Source organism: Lolium perenne, chromosome 2 (assembly GCF_019359855.2).
Source record: "Lolium perenne isolate Kyuss_39 chromosome 2, Kyuss_2.0, whole genome shotgun sequence".
Taxonomy (NCBI): Eukaryota; Viridiplantae; Streptophyta; class Magnoliopsida; order Poales; family Poaceae; genus Lolium; species Lolium perenne.
The window spans coordinates 234,786,738-234,806,444 of record NC_067245.2 but is presented as its reverse complement, the minus strand read 5'-3'; the positions used below and the strand labels follow the sequence as shown (position 1 = coordinate 234,806,444).

General features: G+C 44.8%; 2 protein-coding genes across 2 annotated transcripts; one reads left to right on the top strand and one right to left on the bottom strand.

Annotated features, from left to right (window-relative positions):
* Window positions 1-4,984: 4,984 nt before the first annotated feature.
* On the top strand, window positions 4,985-11,195 carry LOC127335249 (amine oxidase [copper-containing] zeta, peroxisomal). Its single transcript, XM_051361861.2, has 12 exons — window positions 4,985-5,434; window positions 7,489-7,598; window positions 7,678-7,983; window positions 8,219-8,331; window positions 8,432-8,762; window positions 8,857-9,072; window positions 9,158-9,394; window positions 9,528-9,713; window positions 9,905-10,045; window positions 10,315-10,583; window positions 10,670-10,751; window positions 10,870-11,195. Exons 1-12 carry the CDS (start codon window positions 5,227-5,229, stop codon window positions 10,990-10,992), a joined length of 2,322 nt encoding a protein of 773 aa, XP_051217821.1. The 5' UTR covers window positions 4,985-5,226; the 3' UTR covers window positions 10,993-11,195.
* Window positions 11,196-11,804: 609 nt separating this feature from the next.
* Window positions 11,805-14,725, bottom strand: LOC127335251 (F-box protein At1g70590). Its single transcript, XM_051361862.2, has 4 exons — window positions 14,060-14,725; window positions 13,591-13,724; window positions 12,944-13,126; window positions 11,805-12,056 (listed from the first exon to the last, which is right to left on the bottom strand). The coding sequence occupies exons 1-4, from the start codon at window positions 14,631-14,633 to the stop codon at window positions 11,883-11,885; spliced, it is 1,065 nt and encodes a 354-aa protein (XP_051217822.1). The 5' UTR covers window positions 14,634-14,725; the 3' UTR covers window positions 11,805-11,882.
* Between the last annotated feature and the right edge of the window lie 4,982 nt (window positions 14,726-19,707).

Sequence of the window (19,707 nt, the reverse complement as noted above, 5' to 3'; positions counted from 1 at the left end):
GGGTTGTTTTGCCCCGATCTGGTTTAGTAGGGGCTCGATTGGAATAGGGGCTCGATTGGAATTGGGCTACTATGATATGTGATGCACATCTTCATCGGTGGCTGCATCGCGGTCTAGTCAGTGTCGGTTTTGAACTTGCATGGCTGCTAATGAAAACCGAGGCGGGCGGTGGCGGCGCCTCTTGGCTTTGTTTCCTTGTCATAGGCATCGGATTCTCTAGGGGAAACCCTTGATCGGGCCCTCGGATCAGACGTTACTGACACTTTCATTGTTGTTCTCCCTCTCGAGGGTAGCATTTTTGGAGCTCATACTGAGTGGAGTGATCTCGAGGCGGAACAGTGCTGCTTTCTTCCGCATCAGCAATGGCGACTCTAGTGGCATGCTCCAATGTAGCCTCGATGTAGGTCGCATGATGGTGGACGGAGTGGAGGCGTTGTCTGACGTCCTGGTGGTGTCGACGGTATGCCTAGCAGTGGCTATGCATATCTAGGCCCTGAAGATGGACCAGCGGTTGATGGCAGTGACGACATATGTAGCGTGTGTAAGAGGTGCTCACTAAGAGTCTATTAGACTGGATGAGCGCTCCTATTTCGCTTAGTAGGTGTCTCGGGTATACAATGTTTCCCGTTTCTTGTTGATGAGAGTTTTTTAAAAACTTTAGGGAATAAGGCTCTGCTAATATGATCTTCACTCGTTATCGAGTATGTATGTGTATGATCTTCACTCGTTATCGAGTATGTATTTTGGGTATTTTGATGTATGATCTTTGTCAGATCTTTGTTGAATAAATCAATAAAAAGTCGTATGCATCCTTTTGATGGAATACTTCCTCCATTTTGAAAAAAAAACACTAAATTGTATAAACGCACACATATACCCTATCCTTATAAGCACATCCAAAAGACTAAGCTGGCTGGTCAGATCTTAAGACCGATGAATTCACCATAAATATCTTGCTATGGATAAACATGTCGTTTTCTATTAAAAAATTATTTCACATTTATAAGACAAACATGTGTGAAAGCTGATGTTTGAGCTCTCACGAGCTAAAAGCATGACCACCCTTCTAAGAGCAGGTCTAACAGACCTCTTAAAACACCCAACCCCGTAAAATAACCGCCGATATACGGGGTAGAGCTCTACCCGGCCGTCTAACAGACCCCTTAAAACGCCAAACCCCGTAATTTTTTTACAGTTTTGGCTACGGGGCGGCTCCTCGCCCCTTACAAGTACAGGGTGGGAGGCTGAATACAGGGCCAACCCCTCACCTGTGGCGCGCTGAATTTTCACCAAATTGCAACTGCTTCCGCCATGGAGCCCCGCTGGAGAAACGTGCGACCACCTCCGCCGCGCCGCCGAGCGTCCGTGGATGTCGCGCTGCAGTGCCTGCAGGTCTTCTCGCGGGCGGGGGCAGCCGTGGCGGGCGAGGGCGGCCGTGGCAGGTGAGCGGTCGTGGCCAAGGCGATGGCGGGGGCGGAGGCGGCGGCGGCGGCTGGCGGTGGCGGCGGGCGAGGACGGCAGCGGGCCGGTGGCGGCGGGCGAGGGTGGCGTGCGCGACGGGGCCGTGGTGGGCGAAGCGGCGGGGGCTATGGTGGGCGGGGGCGACGGGGGCCGTGGGCGGGCGTGCGCGCCGGGTGGCGGCGGCGGGTGGCACGTGGCCGGTGGCGGCGGGCGGGCGTGGCCGGCCGGCCGGGCGGGGCAGGGGCAGGGGAAGTGGGGCTGGAGGAGGAAGAAGGAGAGGAGGAAGAAGGGGGAAAAGAAAAAAAATGATTTGGCATAAATATGCCTCTTTTACAGTTTAGGGATACGGGTTCTGCTAGCTCGTCCGAGTTTTCGGCCGGCGAAAAGTGAATACAGGACCCTTTACTCGTGTTTTAAGGGGCGAAAATATACGGAGCCTGTTAGACATGCTCTAACCATGCAACTTTAGCTGGTTCTCAAACGGGAGATTGGAAACGATGCGGGTTAGCATGATGCTTGAACACATTACCCAGCATGAGCCAATTGTCAGATATACATGGCCGTCCAGTCCAAATCAGCGTTGCAGAATCTTCGAGATAGGTAGTAGCTAGCTAGGCTAATGCAATTTGAGTTTTTCGTCCGTAAAATCATCAAGGCGTTGGCAGGCACCATCAGGTAGGGGCACCAACCATGGCTGTTACCGTACGTGATAATGCAACGAGATCCGGATAATTGGATCCGTCCAGCTTCGCCTTGGCGAGGATGCATGATAAGCCCTTCTTCATCTCGCGGCTCGATCCTTGTCACGGAGCATATATTGCGTGCCCGATCGGCGCTCGCTTTCACGGCTCACGTACTCACACGTACGTACGTACCACCAATTAGCTTTTCTATAAATCACATCGCTCGAAAGATTTTTCTTTCTTTTCTCTGCTGAGGTTTAACGCATTCATCAGGATCAGGGCACACACGCATGCACGCAGTACACTGCTGCCTGGTCTGCTTTGCCATGCCGCAATATTCCTCTCCCGGTGCACGACAAGCAGGAGAGACAAAGGCGCTTTCCTGCTGCCGCAAGAATATGAGCAGTACAAGTTGCCTCTTTTTTTTTAAAGAAAAAAGCGTGTACTACATAATATGAACCAGCTGCAAAGTACAATCAATCATTCGCCTAAAGCAAGTGAGTAGCTAACTAGCTAAAATTCCCGGCAATTTGCAATTGAGTAACGCACACGGGATGTGACAAACAGTTGATTTTGGTGAGATCGATAATCGATCGTGATCCGTGACTTGATGCTGGGTAAATAACACATAGGAGTATTATAAAATGTCCAAAAACTCTGAAAAAAGCATCGGGGTGCATATTTGCACATTACATGTTCTCACACAAAGTATTTCGGAATAAAATTATATTCTGTGCCTTGTGTAAAACAGAAATATTTTATGTTCTAAAGTAGATTTTCACGAGACATTTTTTTCGTTGCCGCAAAAATGTCATTTTCCCATAAAATGTTATGTGCTAACATAGAATGTCCAGATGCATATCCATCATTTTGTTTGGGATTTTTTGACATTCTAAAATAAATTTAAAATTCATTTTACATAAATGGTGCATGCGGACCTACACCATGCCCGACTTAATGGGTGTATGCTCCACCCAGTGCACATCCTAATGCGTTGCTTTTATTTATTTTTGACATGAAGGTTGAGATCGCAGCCTTTGTATAGAGGTGCAATGATGTAGTGGTGTGCGTATTACTGCATTGTTGTTATAGTGCGTGTTTGTGGCGGCAAGCATCAAGGCTTTCCAACTTCCGTATGTGCCAAAGCATGAAGACCATCCATATAGTGAATAGTATTCCAATAAAGCTACACTTACGGATGATTTGGTTACGGAAACAACCTACGGGATTACGTGGGGATACGAGATTGGTGGTAATCTTTTTCCCACCCGTGATGTTCGGGCCGTGATCCATCCACTGATTTCTACCTCAGTGCGTAGACTTTAGTCCGTAAAGAGGAGTCCGTAGGTGTAGCGTTACTCATAGTATTCCATCTCTCCATTCGCCAACACCAATTCCGTGCACCATCTCTATCAATAGTGGAGTTTTTTTTCTTTCATTGTTCCTCTTTAATAAGACCTTACTACAGTTAAACGTGATCCAAGCATACATGTGATGCACACGTACTACTGCATTGCTCTTTTCCCCCTCAAAGTGGAGGTTGAGATGGGTGCATAATGTATAGTGTTACGTTATTGTTACATGCTTACATGGTGGAAAACCCTAATTACATGGATCCATGGGTGCATGCTTGTTGTGCCAAAGCATCAAAAGGCTTTCCCACTTTCATATGTTCCAAAACATCAAGACCGTTCATAGCGAATATATCCCATGCATCACACCATTAACCAACATCAATTTCGTGCACTATATTTATCGCTAGTGGAGTTACCTTTTCATTGTCTCTCTCGAATAAGACCATAGTACAGCCAGACATGACCAAAGCATACATTGCTACATGACATTGCTACATGATGTCACGTTACTACTACGTTATTGTTGCAGTCTTACACGGTCGGAAAGCCTAATTACATGGATCCGCGAGTGCATGCTTGGTGTGCCAAACATCAAGGGTTTCCGAGTTGCGTATGTGCCAAAACATCAAGACCGTTCATAGCGAATATTTCACATGCATGGCACCATTAACCAACATCAATTTCGTGCACTATATTTATCACTAGTGGAGTTACCTTTTCGCTGTCCATCTCAAATAAGACCGTAGTACAGGCAGACATGACCGAAGCATGCATGTGATGTATGCTGGAATACAGAAGATCAGATATAATAATTGAACTTAAAATGGGAAGGATTTGTTGATCTGGCATTCTTTGCATTTATGTTGAAGTACCCAATTCTCTCTGAAATATGATCGGGATATATTTGAATTTGAGTAAGTGTTAGGAAAGGTGTAATCATAGTTAATGGTCTAATTAAGGTTTTTGTTGACAAAAAAAGCATCTTAACAAAGTTATTAATACAGCCATATATATGAGTTATGGAAAATCAAGAGATAGGAGATGAGATGATTTGGCAACACACTTGTCGTAGGACTATAAGAGTTACTTTGGGACTCAAGGTGGCCGTGGGCTCAGCAGAGATTCAGTCTCCTACTAATTAAGTAGGACTGATAATTCAAATTTCGAATCAACTGTAGCAAAAAAACACCCATTATCCTTTCACAGAGTACAAGCGAAAAAACAGTTCGATAGGCCCCCGTCGCCGGCGCGATCGTCAATTCGTCAGGGTACAGTTATGTGTGCATGTAGCCGAGGATAAACCGAGAAGTATCCTGAATCCAGCCCACCCACCTACCAATATCGCACAGTCACCTTTCCCCTTCGCCTTTTATAAATGCACGTGATCCCCCGTCGCCTCCCTCTCTACAGCGCGCCCGACGCCAGCCAGCCCAGAACCTCTCCTCTCCCCACACCGGCCACCGCCACCACTCGCCTTGCGTCTCCTCTCCACCACCGGGCACCCCAAACCTCTCCGCCTCTCGGCCCCTCCCGGAGAGAACGCCTGCCCTCCTCTCCGCCCCGGAACCCTGGCCCGATCCCGTAGAACCCCTAGACTCGGAGAGGAGTGAGCGCGGCGCGGGGAGGACGAAGGCGCGGGGAGGCGGAGGCCTGTGCTGTATGTCAGATCGTGGGATCGGAGAACGAGGAGGAGACTACGGACACGGTCAGCTCGCCAATCCGCTGCAATGGCCTCAGCTCAGGAAAAGGCGACGGCCTGCTGCCTCCCGCCGCGCGACGCCGCCGGGGCCCGCAGAGCGATCGCCGTGGCCGGGAAGGTCTCCATGGCAGGCGGCGGAGGCGGTGAGCGCGTCGTATCCGCGGCCGGAGGCGGCGCCGTGATGGAGGACATCGGGGCCGCGGTCCAGCCCACTACCGCCAAGGCCTCATCTAAAGGTATGTATGTACGGGGATCGCGGATCACCGCCCCATCTCTTGATCGAGTTGGTTCATGGGTATCTGTGTTGTCGATTTCTGTAAGCTGGCGTGGCTGATTGGGGTCACGGGGAACGAGCGCTGTGCGGCACGGCACCTGACGGTATTTGTGTTGATCACGATTCCTTGCCAACCCCATGGATCCGCGAGTGCATGCGTGGTGTTTGTATAGAGTTCAGTCCCCGGCTGTGCATGCAAACATAATTTGTAGGAGGATCAGGCAACTATTATTGTTTCGGGACCAGATCGAATATACCAGGTAGGAAATCCGTGAATTAAAATCAGTCTGCCATTCTGTGCTTGCGCAGACCACATAGTTCTGGTATGCATGCGAGCAGAGTATGCAGATCGCCAGGTAGTTTTTTCTGTAGCAGGATCACTGTGATTTAGTAAGTATCTGATTACACATTTACACTACAGTATCTTCTAGTGACAATAATCCACCATATTAATTTAAAAAATCCGGTTTACACCACCTTATTATAGCTAAGTTGATGATTGAATCGTGGGGTCATGACGTGATGGGGCGCGCGTGCCTACCGTGGCCATGCTGTCACAAACCTTTCAATTGTCTCTTTTGTTGTCTACTGTTTTGGCTTTTATGCTGGATAGTAGTTGGGCGCGCGCTTAACATTTTCTTTGATCAGTAGTAGCAGTGATCATTTTTGTTTCCTTTATACTTTTTGGTTGATGGTGAGGTGTCATGGGTATAGATAAATAAAGTTAGGAAAGTGTCCGATTATCGATAATGATGTTGTTTGACAATGGACGGACCAATAAGGTTCTCCATTATTAGGCACTCACACTTCCCAGATGCACCACTAGACACATGGGATAAGCTTATCAGACAGTATGGTCCATCTGGCCCGCACTGTGGGGGATGAGCATATTATCCCACAGTAGTGCCGTTTGCACGGTTGCTGATCATGCAAGGTGATCTATCTTGGCAATGGACATATCTTAAAGTAGTGTTTCTGAGGATGCTACATTATGCAGGGTGCACACGTTTATCATTCGATGGTTGTCTGGTGAAACCCATTCGAGCTGGCCTTTAAGGTTCATGATATGCTATTTGTAGATTTTTGCATCGCCCTGAACATCTCATATAAACCAAAATTATCATTGGTATATTTCAGACAAATCATTCTTGGTAGATTATATCTCTTGCATTCCTGAAATTATGTTCAGGAAGTTAACCAGCACCAGTTTCAATTTGACTGAACATCTCTATTTTGGAAAGAGCATTGGTGACAGAACTTTCCCTGATCTGAAGAAATGTCACCTAACTTACCATATAAGGTTCATCTGCCAATTCATCAACTTAAGTAGAGGGATGATTGTACATAATTTATACTATGTGCTTTGGCTAACTAGATCATACTGAACTTTGTTGCGCGAGATCATACTGATTTCGGATTTAGTTTCTGTAGGCAATGAATGAGGGACACAAATCGGTGTTGATAAAGCAATGCTATATTTTCTTATCTTTGTTCATAACTACATTAGTGGATAGAACAATATTTTAAGACTTGCATTTATACACTATGGTCCTTGTCAGTGCTGTTTTCTTTATGTTGCTTCGGAGATATAGGTCAACAACCATTTTTCAATCAAGTGTCTCTTTTGCCATCCACATGGAGCATGGTGCTCTTGACCTGCCAAATTGACTTCTATGAGTGCTTGACCTATGTTGTTCAAGAGTTGTGTATGTTTATTGCTCTGTGATTGGCTCTGTATGTCTTATTTGTTAGAAATTTATTGGAAGTTATTTGAGTGAGTCCACTTGACATCATTTTTTTTTTCGAGAAACCGGAAGGACCACTGCCTTCCATTTAGACATGAAAAATATATTATGTACAGGCTTGGCACTTTTTTTTTACCGGGGTTGGCACTTTTTTCATGGCAACAAGGCATCAATTTTCCTTACCATAGTTGTTTGATACCATGTCTTAATTAAGTTCCATTCATTACTATACATTCCATTCATAATGTTCTGCTGGGTGAAACCAATGCAGGGATACCTATAATGACAAGAGCCCAGAGATTCCACCCTTTAGACCCGTTATCTGCTGCCGAAATTGCAGTGGCTGTTGCAACTGTAAGAGCTGCTGGAAAATCTCCTGAGGTTTGTCAACAAAATTCTTCACGTACTTCTCTGTATAATCTTGAAAACAGACTTGACGAGTTATATTCTAAAATCATAGGAACGAGACAGCATGCGTTTTGTTGAAGCTGTGCTATTGGAACCAGAAAAGAATGTTGTAGCATTGGCTGATGCTTACTTTTTTCCACCTTTCCAACCATCACTGCTCCCTAGAACAAAAGGCTCTCCTGTCATTCCAAGCAGGTTGCCTCCTAGGAGGGCCAAGCTTGTTGTCTACAACAGACGTTCCAATGAGACTACCATTTGGATAGTTGAACTATCTGAAGTGCATGCAGCTACTAGAGGTGGACATCACAGAGGGAAGGTGATATCATCTGAAGTTATTCCAGATGTTCAGCCTGCAATGGTAGGCCTACTTAATTTGTTACTATCTTGCCTTCATTTGTCTATTTGATCCCAAATTTAAATCTGTCAATCAATTAGTTATGCAATAGATTTCAATGACCAAGCAATCTTATCAATTATTGCTTTCAACTTGCATCTTTGTAGTTCTTCCATATTTACTCAGCTTTTTTATGTCTTTTGAACATTATGCTGCAATTTTCTGAAATGTTTTTACGATGATTATTTTGAATTTTCAGGATGCAATGGAATATGCTGAGTGTGAAGCTACTGTAAAAAATTATCCTCCATTTATTGAAGCTATGAAAAAAAGAGGTGTGGACGATATGGAGCTTGTTATGGTAGATGCCTGGTAAGCTAGCTACTGTCAAACTTACATATTATAGTTATTGTCTTTCAGCTTACGTCATCATACTGACAATTGGATTTGGACTTGGTTCATAAATCATCAGGTGCGCGGGCTACTACAGTGAAGCTGATGCTCCCAGTCGCAGACTTGCTAGGCCTCTAATCTTTTGCCTAACTGAGAGTGATAGTCCCATGGAGAATGGTTATGCTCGACCAGTTGAAGGGATCCATGTTGTTGTTGATATGCAGAATAGTGTTGTCATAGAGTTTGAGGATAGGAAGTTTGTCCCTCTGCCCCCACCAGATCATTTGAGAAATTACACTCCTGGGGAAACGAGAGGTGGTGTTGATCGAAGTGATTTGAAACCTCTTATTATAGATCAACCAGAGGGCCCAAGCTTCCGTATTAATGGCTATTTTGTGGAATGGCAGAAGGTACATATATTTTCTTAATATGTTAACTTATCATACCGTTATATTTAAAAACCTATCATTTAGAGCTAATAACACTTCTAATGATGTTGAGCAGTGGAACTTCCGTATTGGCTTCACCCCTAAAGAGGGTCTGGTTATCTATTCGGTTGCATATGTTGATGGTAGCCGTGGACGTCGACCTATAGCTCATAGGCTGAGCTTTGTTGAGATGGTTGTTCCTTATGGTGATCCAAGTGAACCACATTATCGAAAGAATGCATTTGATGCTGGAGAAGATGGACTTGGCAAAAATGCCCATTCCCTCAAGAAGGTCATTTGCTCAGTTCTAGGCGATTTTATCTCTTCTGTGATTTGAACTTTGATCTGACTATGTACTCTGTTCTTTCTTTGTGCAGGGATGTGACTGCTTGGGTTACATAAAGTATTTTGATGCACACTTCACAAATTTTACGGGCCATGTGGAGACGATTGAAAATTGTGTTTGTTTGCATGAGGAGGACCATGGAATCCTGTGGAAGCACCAAGATTGGAGAACTGGTTTAGCAGAAGTTAGGCGATCAAGGAGGCTGACAGTGTCATTTATCTGCACAGTTGCCAACTATGAATATGGTTTTTACTGGCACTTTTATCAGGTAACTATTCAAATAGACTATTTGAGATTTTGCACATACTTGAACTTAATTTTTTAATTAACTAGTATGATCCTTCCATGTTCTACCACTTTGTTATTGCAATGTAATCATTTTTTCTTTTTCTTGGCTATAGGATGGTAAGATAGAGGCTGAAATAAAACTTACTGGAATTCTTAGTTTGGGAGCGCTGATGCCTGGGGAAACAAGGAAATATGGTACAACTATCGCTCCTAGTCTGTATGCACCTGTTCACCAGCATTTCTTTATTGCCCGTATGGACATGGCTGTTGATTGCAAACCCAACGAGGCACATAATCAGGTGGGTCCCCTGCATCTTTTTTTTTTTTTTGTTCATGATATCAAAATGCCCACGAGAGACTAAGTACCACTGCATCTACTAAGTAGAAGTTGATTTGTCCTATTACGGAATATTAGCAACTTATTACCAGCCCTGTCCTCTGTGTGCTGCACAGACATGTAGTATATTTGACTCGTTTGTTTATACCACAGGTGGTTGAAGTAAATGTCAAAATAGAAAATGCAGGCACACATAATGTGCACAACAATGCTTTCTACGCTGAAGAAAAAATATTGAAATCAGAGTTGCAGGCAATGCGAGATTGCGATCCTTCATCTGCACGACATTGGATCGTAAGTGCACATGCATACATGCTTGTTGTTTCTCTTCATCGTTTGCTTGTGTTATTGCTGACCAGTCAAGGTGATGCATCAATTCATAATCATTGCTAACATATTAGAATCTCTGTGGTCAAACAGCTGGTATCTCCTGACTTTCAGTAGAGTACATGTCAGTAAGGACATACCAGCTGCACAAAAAAGCATGTCAAATATTACCGACACCATATCCACGCCACAGCAAAGCAGAATACTGATTTTCTTCTGTTTCTCGTTTTAATCAGGTCAGGAACACAAGGGCTGTAAACCGTACCGGCCAACCAACTGGCTACAGGCTCGTGCCTGGTTCGAACTGTTTACCGTTCGCTCTACCTGAGGCAAAGTTCCTTCGACGAGCCGGGTTCTTAAAGCACAATCTCTGGGTCACACCATACAAGAGTGACGAGAAGTTCCCTGGAGGGGAGTTCCCCAATCAGAATCCGCGTCTACACGAGGGTTTACCTACTTGGGTTCAGAAGGATAGACCCTTGGAGGAAACTGACATCGTCCTCTGGTACATTCCTCTTACACGGTGATAGCTAACAATGTTCTCCTGAGTTTGCGGTTCCCGATCCTTACAACTGTGTTCTGCATCTACAGGTATGTGTTTGGACTTACCCACATCCCAAGGCTGGAGGACTGGCCTGTCATGCCAGTTGAACGCATCGGTTTCATGCTCATGGTACGTACCACATTTTGAGCCTTTCACAAGCCCCCTGCTGTAGTTTTGGTTTCAGAGAGGAAATCGCCCATTACTTAATCGATCTCAGCTGAAATTAAGCTTATTTTCTCCATTGCAGCCGCATGGATTCTTCAACTGTTCGCCTGCGGTTGACGTGCCTCCTGGCACTTCTGATGCTGCTGATGTCAAGGAAGCGGACTCGCCTAAAGTCATCCAGAATGGCGTTGTTTCCAAACTCTGAGCTTGCAGCGCCTCAAAAAGATAAACTACTGCAGTACTACTACGAATGTTGGTCCGAATAAAATTTGTTTTCTTATGGTGTGTTAGGTTTTCTGTAATATTCTTGTTTACTGCACGGACTAAAGGTTGGGCTACACTGGTAGCATGTTATATGAAGGCTGGACTGGCATAATGCATGCATAAATAAAAGTTGTGTCACACAAATACAGCCATGTCTCTTCTGGGGAATATTAATGTGTCATTGATCATTCACTGGACTGTCATAATGCCTGTAGCCGTTTTTTTAGCTCCACTGTCATGTTCACAGTCGTTGAGTAACTACGAGTTTCAAAAATGACCTCTGTAAATTCAAGGGTACAAAGGTCGAAGTACCTAATAGCAAAAACGATGGGCAAAAAAGTTCAATCGTAAGAACGATTTTCACAATGGCATCCACAGAAATGCTGTAAGCTTATACATCTTAATTATAGATACATTGCACCTTATGTATCTTCAACATTTACCCAGTGACCAAAGCTGCATGCCATTTTAGCACACTGTTTCTTTTAGTTGCAGAGTTTTCACACATCTGGTCAGTAGCACGCAAGAATTTCTATGGATTACAGAGATGCAATGGTTCAATCTTCAGGCCAACTGAACCAAGAAATTTGTACGCTGTACACTATACAGTTTTATTGCCATAGAAATTCTTGCGTGCTTGACCAAGTTCATTGCCACTTGACCAAGTTCCCCAGAAGCTGTCTGGGATGGTAGGTTTTACAAAGAAGAGCTAAGGTGAACATGAAGATCATGTAGGTGCATATATCCCCGCTTGGCCTATTCCAACTTTGACTTGGAGATGATGTAGCCAATGCCCAGCACAATGGTCTGTATTTGGAGGGGTCCATCTGGTCATCTTCTGGTATAGAGGGCTTTCGGTCGCCATTTATCAGCCTCTGACAGGGCAAGTTGTGTATTCATGGGAGAGAGTGATTCAAGCATTACATCTCTCATATGTGAGGCAGCTGCTTCTCCGCGGCGTGTTGCCAGCTCTAGATACATGAAAGACCTGATCTTGTCTCCTGCCTAAGCAAGATATGCATCATCACAAACGGATGCTTAGAAATTAAAATAATTACAGGTGAATGCACATCTCACTAAAAAATTAGCATTGGAGAGCCAATGATATTCCGTAGTAATGCAACGGGTTATGACGTATCTGATCTACGTTACTACCATTATCAACAGCTTCTTTACGAAAACCAAGCAAATACATCCCAAACAGCAACAAAGCTGAATACACGAATGGCATGTCTACTTAATGACAATATATACAACACCTCAATGACCCAGCCTACTATCAGTGTCTGATGCCAACTTTGGTGGTAGTTAACTAGTTATCCTCTGCAATTAAGATATTGACCTTACTGATAATGTATGACATTTTGCTCTTAATCTATTTAAGTTGACAAAGATACTACTCCGTCCGTTCATAAAATTATGTCGGAGATTTGTCCAAATTCAGATGTATCTAGATACATTTAAATTTAGACATACTTGTGACATCCTTTTATGGACAGAGGTAGTATATACTAGTCCTTTCAGTTCTGTCTACCTAAGTCTCCTTGAATAAAAAGATACCAAAGTCAAACCATGTCAACATCAAAATGGTATGGTTTCATGTACGTCCCAAGCAGGAACGTTGGTCGCACCTATGCAGTCTGAGAACTTCGAACCCCGAGCAACCAAGCTTACATCCCTAACCTTATACGGGCAACAATAATGCACTAAGTGGTATATGTAATAGCAAGCAATGCAGGATGCAGGAAAAACAAACAAATATACAATTACCTACAATATGCCTCCAAATGAAAACAATTTGGAAAAATGCACTAATATTTCAGATTATCATGGACATAGTTTAGATAGACAAAACAGCATCCCCATGTGGTACAAGATAAGAAATGACATACCGCACATAGTTTAAGACCACACTCATAAAGAGCCTTCTTGTGACCACAGTCAGCAGCTAGTTGCAGCCACTTCTTTGCACGCACATGATCCTGCGTAAACCCTTCACCCAAGCAGTAACACAAGGAAACGTTATACATGGCTCGTACATTCCCTCCCTCTGCAGCTCGCAAGTACCATTTTGCCTGCATTTACAAGTTTCTTTTAGTTGGAAATATGAGGGAAGCAAAACCTTGGTGTAACTGATACAGAGAAAGGTTGATGAGTCTTCTGGTAATATGGCATCCGCCAGTTTGCAACTTTGCATTGATCCTAGTGATACAATCCTGACTACCTTAGTAGGGTAACCTAGTGAAGATTGAAGGATCCTTTCTCTTAGCAAATATTTCAGCAACCATAACAAGTTAAGTTTAAAAGCTTGAACACAACAAATCAGCTTCGAAATCACCATGGACAAAAATAAGAGCATATGGAGGTTGCCTGCTGAAAAATTAGATCAGAAAACATTTGCTACAGGCCGATTTCGTAAAAACCCAATATTGCAGCAGTGAAATGGGTGCAACGACTGAATATACATCTAGAGTAACTAACTATTTTGAAAAAAAATTATAAAGCACAATGGTAACTGTGCACAGAGGTGTTATCTTACAGCTTCTCGTTGATTCCGCTTGATTCCTTTTCCATTCTGCAAGCAGAGGCCTAGGTTGTATTGGGCCCGAACATTGCCTGCGGATGCAGCTGGATAAAACCATCTAACAGCTTCCTCGGCCTCGGGTGGATCAGCTGTATTGTAAAGAAATTTGACAGCTAGTCAATTCTAAATTTCCAATGGCTCGAGACAGAGAGTTTGACTGCGTAACAAAACCTAGAAGCCATTTCCACTATGAGTTAGGTACTGTATTTGTTACTCTTCAGAGTTTGAAATCGGACTGAAAGAACACCAAAGTTTACTGTAAAAAGACCCAGCAGAAGACCGACGCGCGAGGCGGAGCAATCAATAATTCCCCTAGTATCAACACATCAACTACGACACTAGCCAAATTGGCCCTAACCTTTTAGCTACCATCTGAACCAATTACCCAAGAAAAGGAAATTCCCGTAACCCAAATCACTGATACCTTCGAGGTAAGAGACCCCGAGATTGCACATCCCGACAGGGTGCCCCAGCTCGGCGGCCCTCTGGTAGTACCCCATCGCCTCCTCTCGCTGCCCCTCCTCCCAGCACAGCAGCCCGGCGTCCACCATCGCCGCCGCGGATCCGAGCCTGGCGGCCCGCTGGAACATCCCCAGCGCGCCCCGCCGCGCCACGTCGCGCCCCTCTACGCCGCAGGGGGCGGGGACGGCGGGGCCGTGCTTGAGGCGGCGGCCGTGCGCGTGCAGCGCGGCCGCCTCGCGGAGCGGCTGCAGCGCGTCCCTCCAGGCCCGGCACGCGCGGCTGGCGGCCGAGACGTCGGTGGCGCCGGACGCGGAGAGAGCGCGGTGGAGGAGCTCCTGCGGGAGGTCGGCGAAGTCGGCGAAGACGGGGGCGGACTTGGGCGGCGCGGGGGGCGGTGGCGGTGGCTCCGGCTTGGACTTCTTGGAGTGGCGGCGACGGCGGCGGCGGTGGTGGGAGTCGGAGGAGGCGCGGAGGCGGGAGGAGAAGGGCGCCGGCGAGGGGTTGGGCGGCGGCCAGGTGCGGCTCGCGGCGTCCATGAGGGGATTGGGGACGCGTTGAGCCGCCCCGCGTTCGCCGTTCGGTTGGGGATGGAGAGGGTGGATGTGCTGTGTGCACGAGGAGGAGGACGGTGGAAGTCAATGGATTTGGGGTTTGGGCTGGGCCGTTGTGTGAATGCAGGTGGGGTCCGTCTCGGTGCGAGCACTCTGTTGGGCCCTTCGACAGTGACACGTCTTGGTCGGCTGGGTTTGGGTTTTTTCTTGACGAAAAAGGAGCACAAACACTGACAAGAACAAGAGTTTGATTACGTGTTGCTAAATTGGAGTACATTCAACTACCCACATCTTCAATAATGAAGAATTTACTACTAACCTATGTCCAGCCGCTTTTCAACTTGAACACACACAAAAAAATTATCCTCATTTTTGTATGTAAACTTTTCGCTCATGCCCATAAATTTAGATAAATTTACGATACGTATTTCTTTCGAACTAATGCATTACATAATGGAATGGTTATCCTTAGGGGCAGGGTTTTTGCTAGTGAAGGACGCATTGCTGAGAAAAGATATTCTTTAGGTAAGGGGTTCTCTGCTTTTCATTGAAGAGAAAATAATAGTACCATAAAGAAAGCCAAAAGGTCAACAAGTACAGAGAAAAGATGGTAAGAGATGAAGCTCGCTACCCACGGGGGTAGATGCACACCCCTCCACTAGCCAACACGTGTACACTCGGTCAAAGGTGATTAAAATTTCCCACCGTTTACTGTACCCTTCTTATTTCCTAGATGGTAGTTAGCACCCATTTGAAGAAAATAAGGGTCCCACTGAGGTCTAGGATGCTGGTATATATACCAGCTGATTCAAATATTCAAATGGCATTGCAACCTCCTTTTTCATCCACTGTGCAATCTTCTTCTATCATGACACCACATTTGCAACCCAATGCTACGCATTGCAAGTTTCTTCTACCATGAGAGTGCATTTGCTACCCAAGGAAGCTTCTTCTATCACGGGCTTAGGAATGTTTGTTGAATGTTGAGGTTGTCATGCACATTGGACCGATCAGGTTGAGCGGACGCGAGCCTCCAACAATGGCTTCCACGTGTTCATCTTCTTTGCCGCGTGGATTGATGAACCATTTGGATATGTTTAGTGTGGACAGCGGCAAAGTATCATGGTAGAGAAGTTCTTCCAGTAGCTTGAGAGTGTGCTGTCATATAGATACCGTCTTGAAGAGGATCACATAGGGCAGCAGCTTGAAGACGATTGTTTACATAGGGCAAAGAGAGGGCCGGAGCTAGAAGAAGCACAACAGTGTCGGAGAGATTATCTGGTTTCACGCTGCAGCGCACAATAATTGGGCAGCGCTGTTCACTTAGGCATTGCGTTGTACTCACGCGCGTAGTACTGCAGGTCACAAAGCAACAATGTGCTGTATCGACAGACCTAACCAAGAGGGCTGCACAGTTCTTGAGGTACTGTTTTATGTACAGTGTAGTGTGCTCCAATACAGTAATCGTTTTTCGATGGTATTTCACCTAACTAGGCCACGGACCGTAACAAATACTAGCTCACTTAACCAGGTCACCGGCGTTGTACAATACATGGCCGCATTGGTTTTCATTGACAGAACACTTTATCATCTACGTATAATGCGCGGTATATTAAACTGTAGGTACTATGGCAAGAACAGCTCGATGATGGACATATCTACACGAATGTAAGATGGATGCATAAAAGTAATTACTGGAAATGGTTGACGAAACCATATAACGTGTAGCATCATGGCTCCTCCCATGGAATCTGCTGGCGGAAATGATCAGTAATTTTCCGTTCTACTGTTGAGCGTGCAAAAGCATTGTACAGGGGCGTGCGAAAGCACTGCACATACCGCGCGCTGCTGGGCTCCATCTTCACTCGTCCGGCCGCGGGAAGGGCAAACGGCTGCCGCGAATAATTTGGAACTCCTTCCACGCGTTTAGGCCCACTCCGAAAAATGTTTACTGTACAACGCGTTTAAGCCGGTCAAAGGGGAGGCAGCCTGGGTTCCAATCTTAGCGTACATCTAACGGCCGCGAGCACGTGCGTAGCTACCTCCGTGGGCAACAAATTCACTTTCAAGATGGTAAATAGGCCAGGGGTGGCTATCAAAATCTGATGGTTGATAGTATAGGACAATCGATTCTCTTGAGCAAAAGAACCACAACGGCGAGCCAAGCTACAAAAAAACAAGGACTGAGGGTAGCAGTAGAGCTACAAATTTGGCATGCCTTGCATAGTTGCGAGGCATGCCAAATTTGTACTGGTATATATTAATCCATTTGATGACGACATAGGCTAAACACCGATGGAGGAGCAGCGACCTTAACTAATTTTCGACACCTACTTTTATTATTAGAGGATCCTAGAATTTTTATTGAGAACATCGAATCAAACGTGGAGTCCTTCACTAAAGATGGAATCATATACTCACTAAGCATATCGTAGAGGATGGTGGAAGTGTGTAACTATTAAGGATATTATATGGATAAATGTTGCATATGCATATGTTTCTATGACCAGTTACATTGCTATTGCATAGTTACGCTAACTTTCACACCACGGTGCTTAACTTCACATACAAGGTTCATTACTAGACAACAAGATTGCACGACACACAAAATTCAAGGCCAGTCAACATCAATATTCACCATGCTAAACATCGATGGAGGAGCAACGACACCTTGACTAAATTTTGACACCCACTTTTACTATTAGAGGATCTTGGAATTGTTATTAAGAACATCGAATCAAACGTTGAGTCCTTCACTAAAGATGGAATCATATACTCACTAAGCATATCGTGGAGGATGGGAGTATATGTAACGATTAAAGATGTTGTATGGATCAAATGCTGCATATGCATATGTTTCTATAACCAGTTACATTGTTATCACATAGTTACGCTAATTTTCACATCAGAGTGCTTAACTTTGCATACAAGGTGCACTACTAGACAACTAAGATCATGCGGTATCGGATAATAGGATTATAATACCAATAAACTTGAGAAAATCTAATCCAGAAAAGAGCTGAGATGCTCCTAGACTGTGTCAGACTTAGTCAAAAGAGCGGTGTGACATTGTCCTTGAGGTTGGGCTAATTCACACGCACTCATGTGCCTCTTTCCGTGGGGTTGTTATGGCAAGCCTAAAACCTATCGAATTCGTAGACATGGTGTATCCTTTTTAGCTTATTTTTCCTTAGAAACTCTAAAGGACACAATTTTCAACTGAAAATGATGACATTTTGACTTGAACTCACTACGTGGAATTTTCTACTCCCCAAATGCTATATTTTTACTTCAAGGCCACCAGATTTCAATTTAAAGTTTTTAAACTTTCATCTTCACATTCAATTAGATTCAACCAAATTTCATCACAAAACATCGACAAAAAAGAACATTTTACTAGGCAACAATGAGCTTCCAATCACATCATTAGTATATTTATCTCAGAATTATTAAATGTCAACTAAATTCAACCAAAGTGTTAGTACGTTTTGAATTATAAGATGTTGTAGTTTTTTTTGAATCATATGTATCTAGACACATTTCAGTGTGTTTGTTCACTCATTTAGTCCGCATGTAGTTCATATTGAAATATGTAAAACATCTTATAATTCAGGGAGCAAGGGCAGACCCATGTAGACCCAATATGGATCACATGAATACATGGTACTATAAAATTCCACCATAACACTTTCTATTATGTTGTTTTTCTCGCATGTCTCTCGTCCCAACGCTCTCCCTTAAACCTCTCAGGAATTCTCTCATAGTTAGAATGAGCTATGCAATATCTTTGGTCGGCCCTTCCACCCGTACAAGCGGGGTGGTAGGTCCTCCTACCCTCGCAGGCAAAGTGGCATCATCGTTGCCTAATCTCCACCGCAAACCAAGTAATGCACGAACAATTTATACACGCACCCTCGTGAAAAAGTTGTTGTTGTGATTCCCTTTCTAGACTCTTTGTATTCATCTTGCAGAATCCAAAATCTACATTTGAGCTGGAACTAAAGCTGATCCAGGGTTCAAAACTCAGGGCATCTCCAGCGGCGTGACGCATTTCGGACGCCCAAATTATCCGCGGGCGTCCGTTTGCGTCGTCAGACGGACGCCAAAATAACCGCGAGGGGCGAAATGTCCGTTTGCGTCGGGGGCCACCTCCAGCGGTCCGACGCATTTCGGACATCTCAGTGCTTTGTTTCCTTTGTTTTTTTGTTGAATGAGCAAGTAGTACTGAATGTCATGTTGTCCCAATCGAATAGGCTGATAACGAAGAGGCCATTCATCGGATACATTACTTCAATCGAAAATGTTCAAACACATACAAATAAGAACAAATTTTAAAACATATATAAACTAAAAACTAATTTTTGGCCTTCTTGTTAGAAGGCCCTGCCACGTCGTCGAAACTCATACGCCTCTTGCTTGTCACCTCCTCGTCGGAAGAGAAAATGGAGGACGATGCGCCCGTCGAGCAGTTGGAGTCGGAAGAAGTGTCATCTTTGTCGTCGTTGTCGGTGAACGGACGACGACGACGCGCCACCCGCGCCTTCGCCCTTGCCCGGGCCCTGGACTTCTTCCTGTCTGCCTTGTCATCTGCCGCCTCCTGCGCCTCTTGCTGGGCCGAATGTTTTGTTGTTTTTTGTTGACTTTCTCCCCAATGGTTATTTTCCCCCTTTAGCTATAAATAGCCTTCTTCCACCTTGAGCTGAGACATTTCTTCCTTCTCTTCACCTCCATTGTTGCTATTCGAAGAACTTGCTTCCCCTCTTGATTCCTCCCATGATTCTTTCCCATTCTTGAGGATTTGAGAGAGGATATCTAGATCTACAATCCCCACCAATTCATTTCTCCTCTAAGTGAGGGGAACCCCTTGGATCTAGATCTTGGAGTCTTTTGTTGACTTTCCCCATTGTTCTTCCTCTCTAATCTCATCCTAGCATTTGTTGCTTGGGTGGGATTTGAGTGTGAAGGATTTGAACACCTCTAGTGTTCTTGCTTTGCATCATTGCATAGTGTTGAGCTCTCCACCACGATTAGTTCGAGTGAGAGATCGTGAGCTTGTTAC

Excerpts from the sequence above, each read along its gene's own strand:
- LOC127335249 (XM_051361861.2), top strand. The coding sequence starts at position 5,227 with ATGGCCTCAGCTCAGGAAAAGGCGACGGCCTGCTGCCTCCCGCCGCGC. Across the intron at positions 9,714-9,904 it reads CCAACGAGGCACATAATCAG|GTGGTTGAAGTAAATGTCAA; the intron begins GTGGGTCCCCTG and ends TTTATACCACAG. Across the intron at positions 10,752-10,869 it reads GCATCGGTTTCATGCTCATG|CCGCATGGATTCTTCAACTG; the intron begins GTACGTACCACA and ends TCTCCATTGCAG.
- LOC127335251 (XM_051361862.2), bottom strand. The coding sequence starts at position 14,633 with ATGGACGCCGCGAGCCGCACCTGGCCGCCGCCCAACCCCTCGCCGGCG. Across the intron at positions 13,725-14,059 it reads CGGGGTCTCTTACCTCGAAG|CTGATCCACCCGAGGCCGAG; the intron begins GTATCAGTGATT and ends TTTACAATACAG. Across the intron at positions 13,127-13,590 it reads AGCGGAATCAACGAGAAGCT|GCAAAATGGTACTTGCGAGC; the intron begins GTAAGATAACAC and ends TTGTAAATGCAG.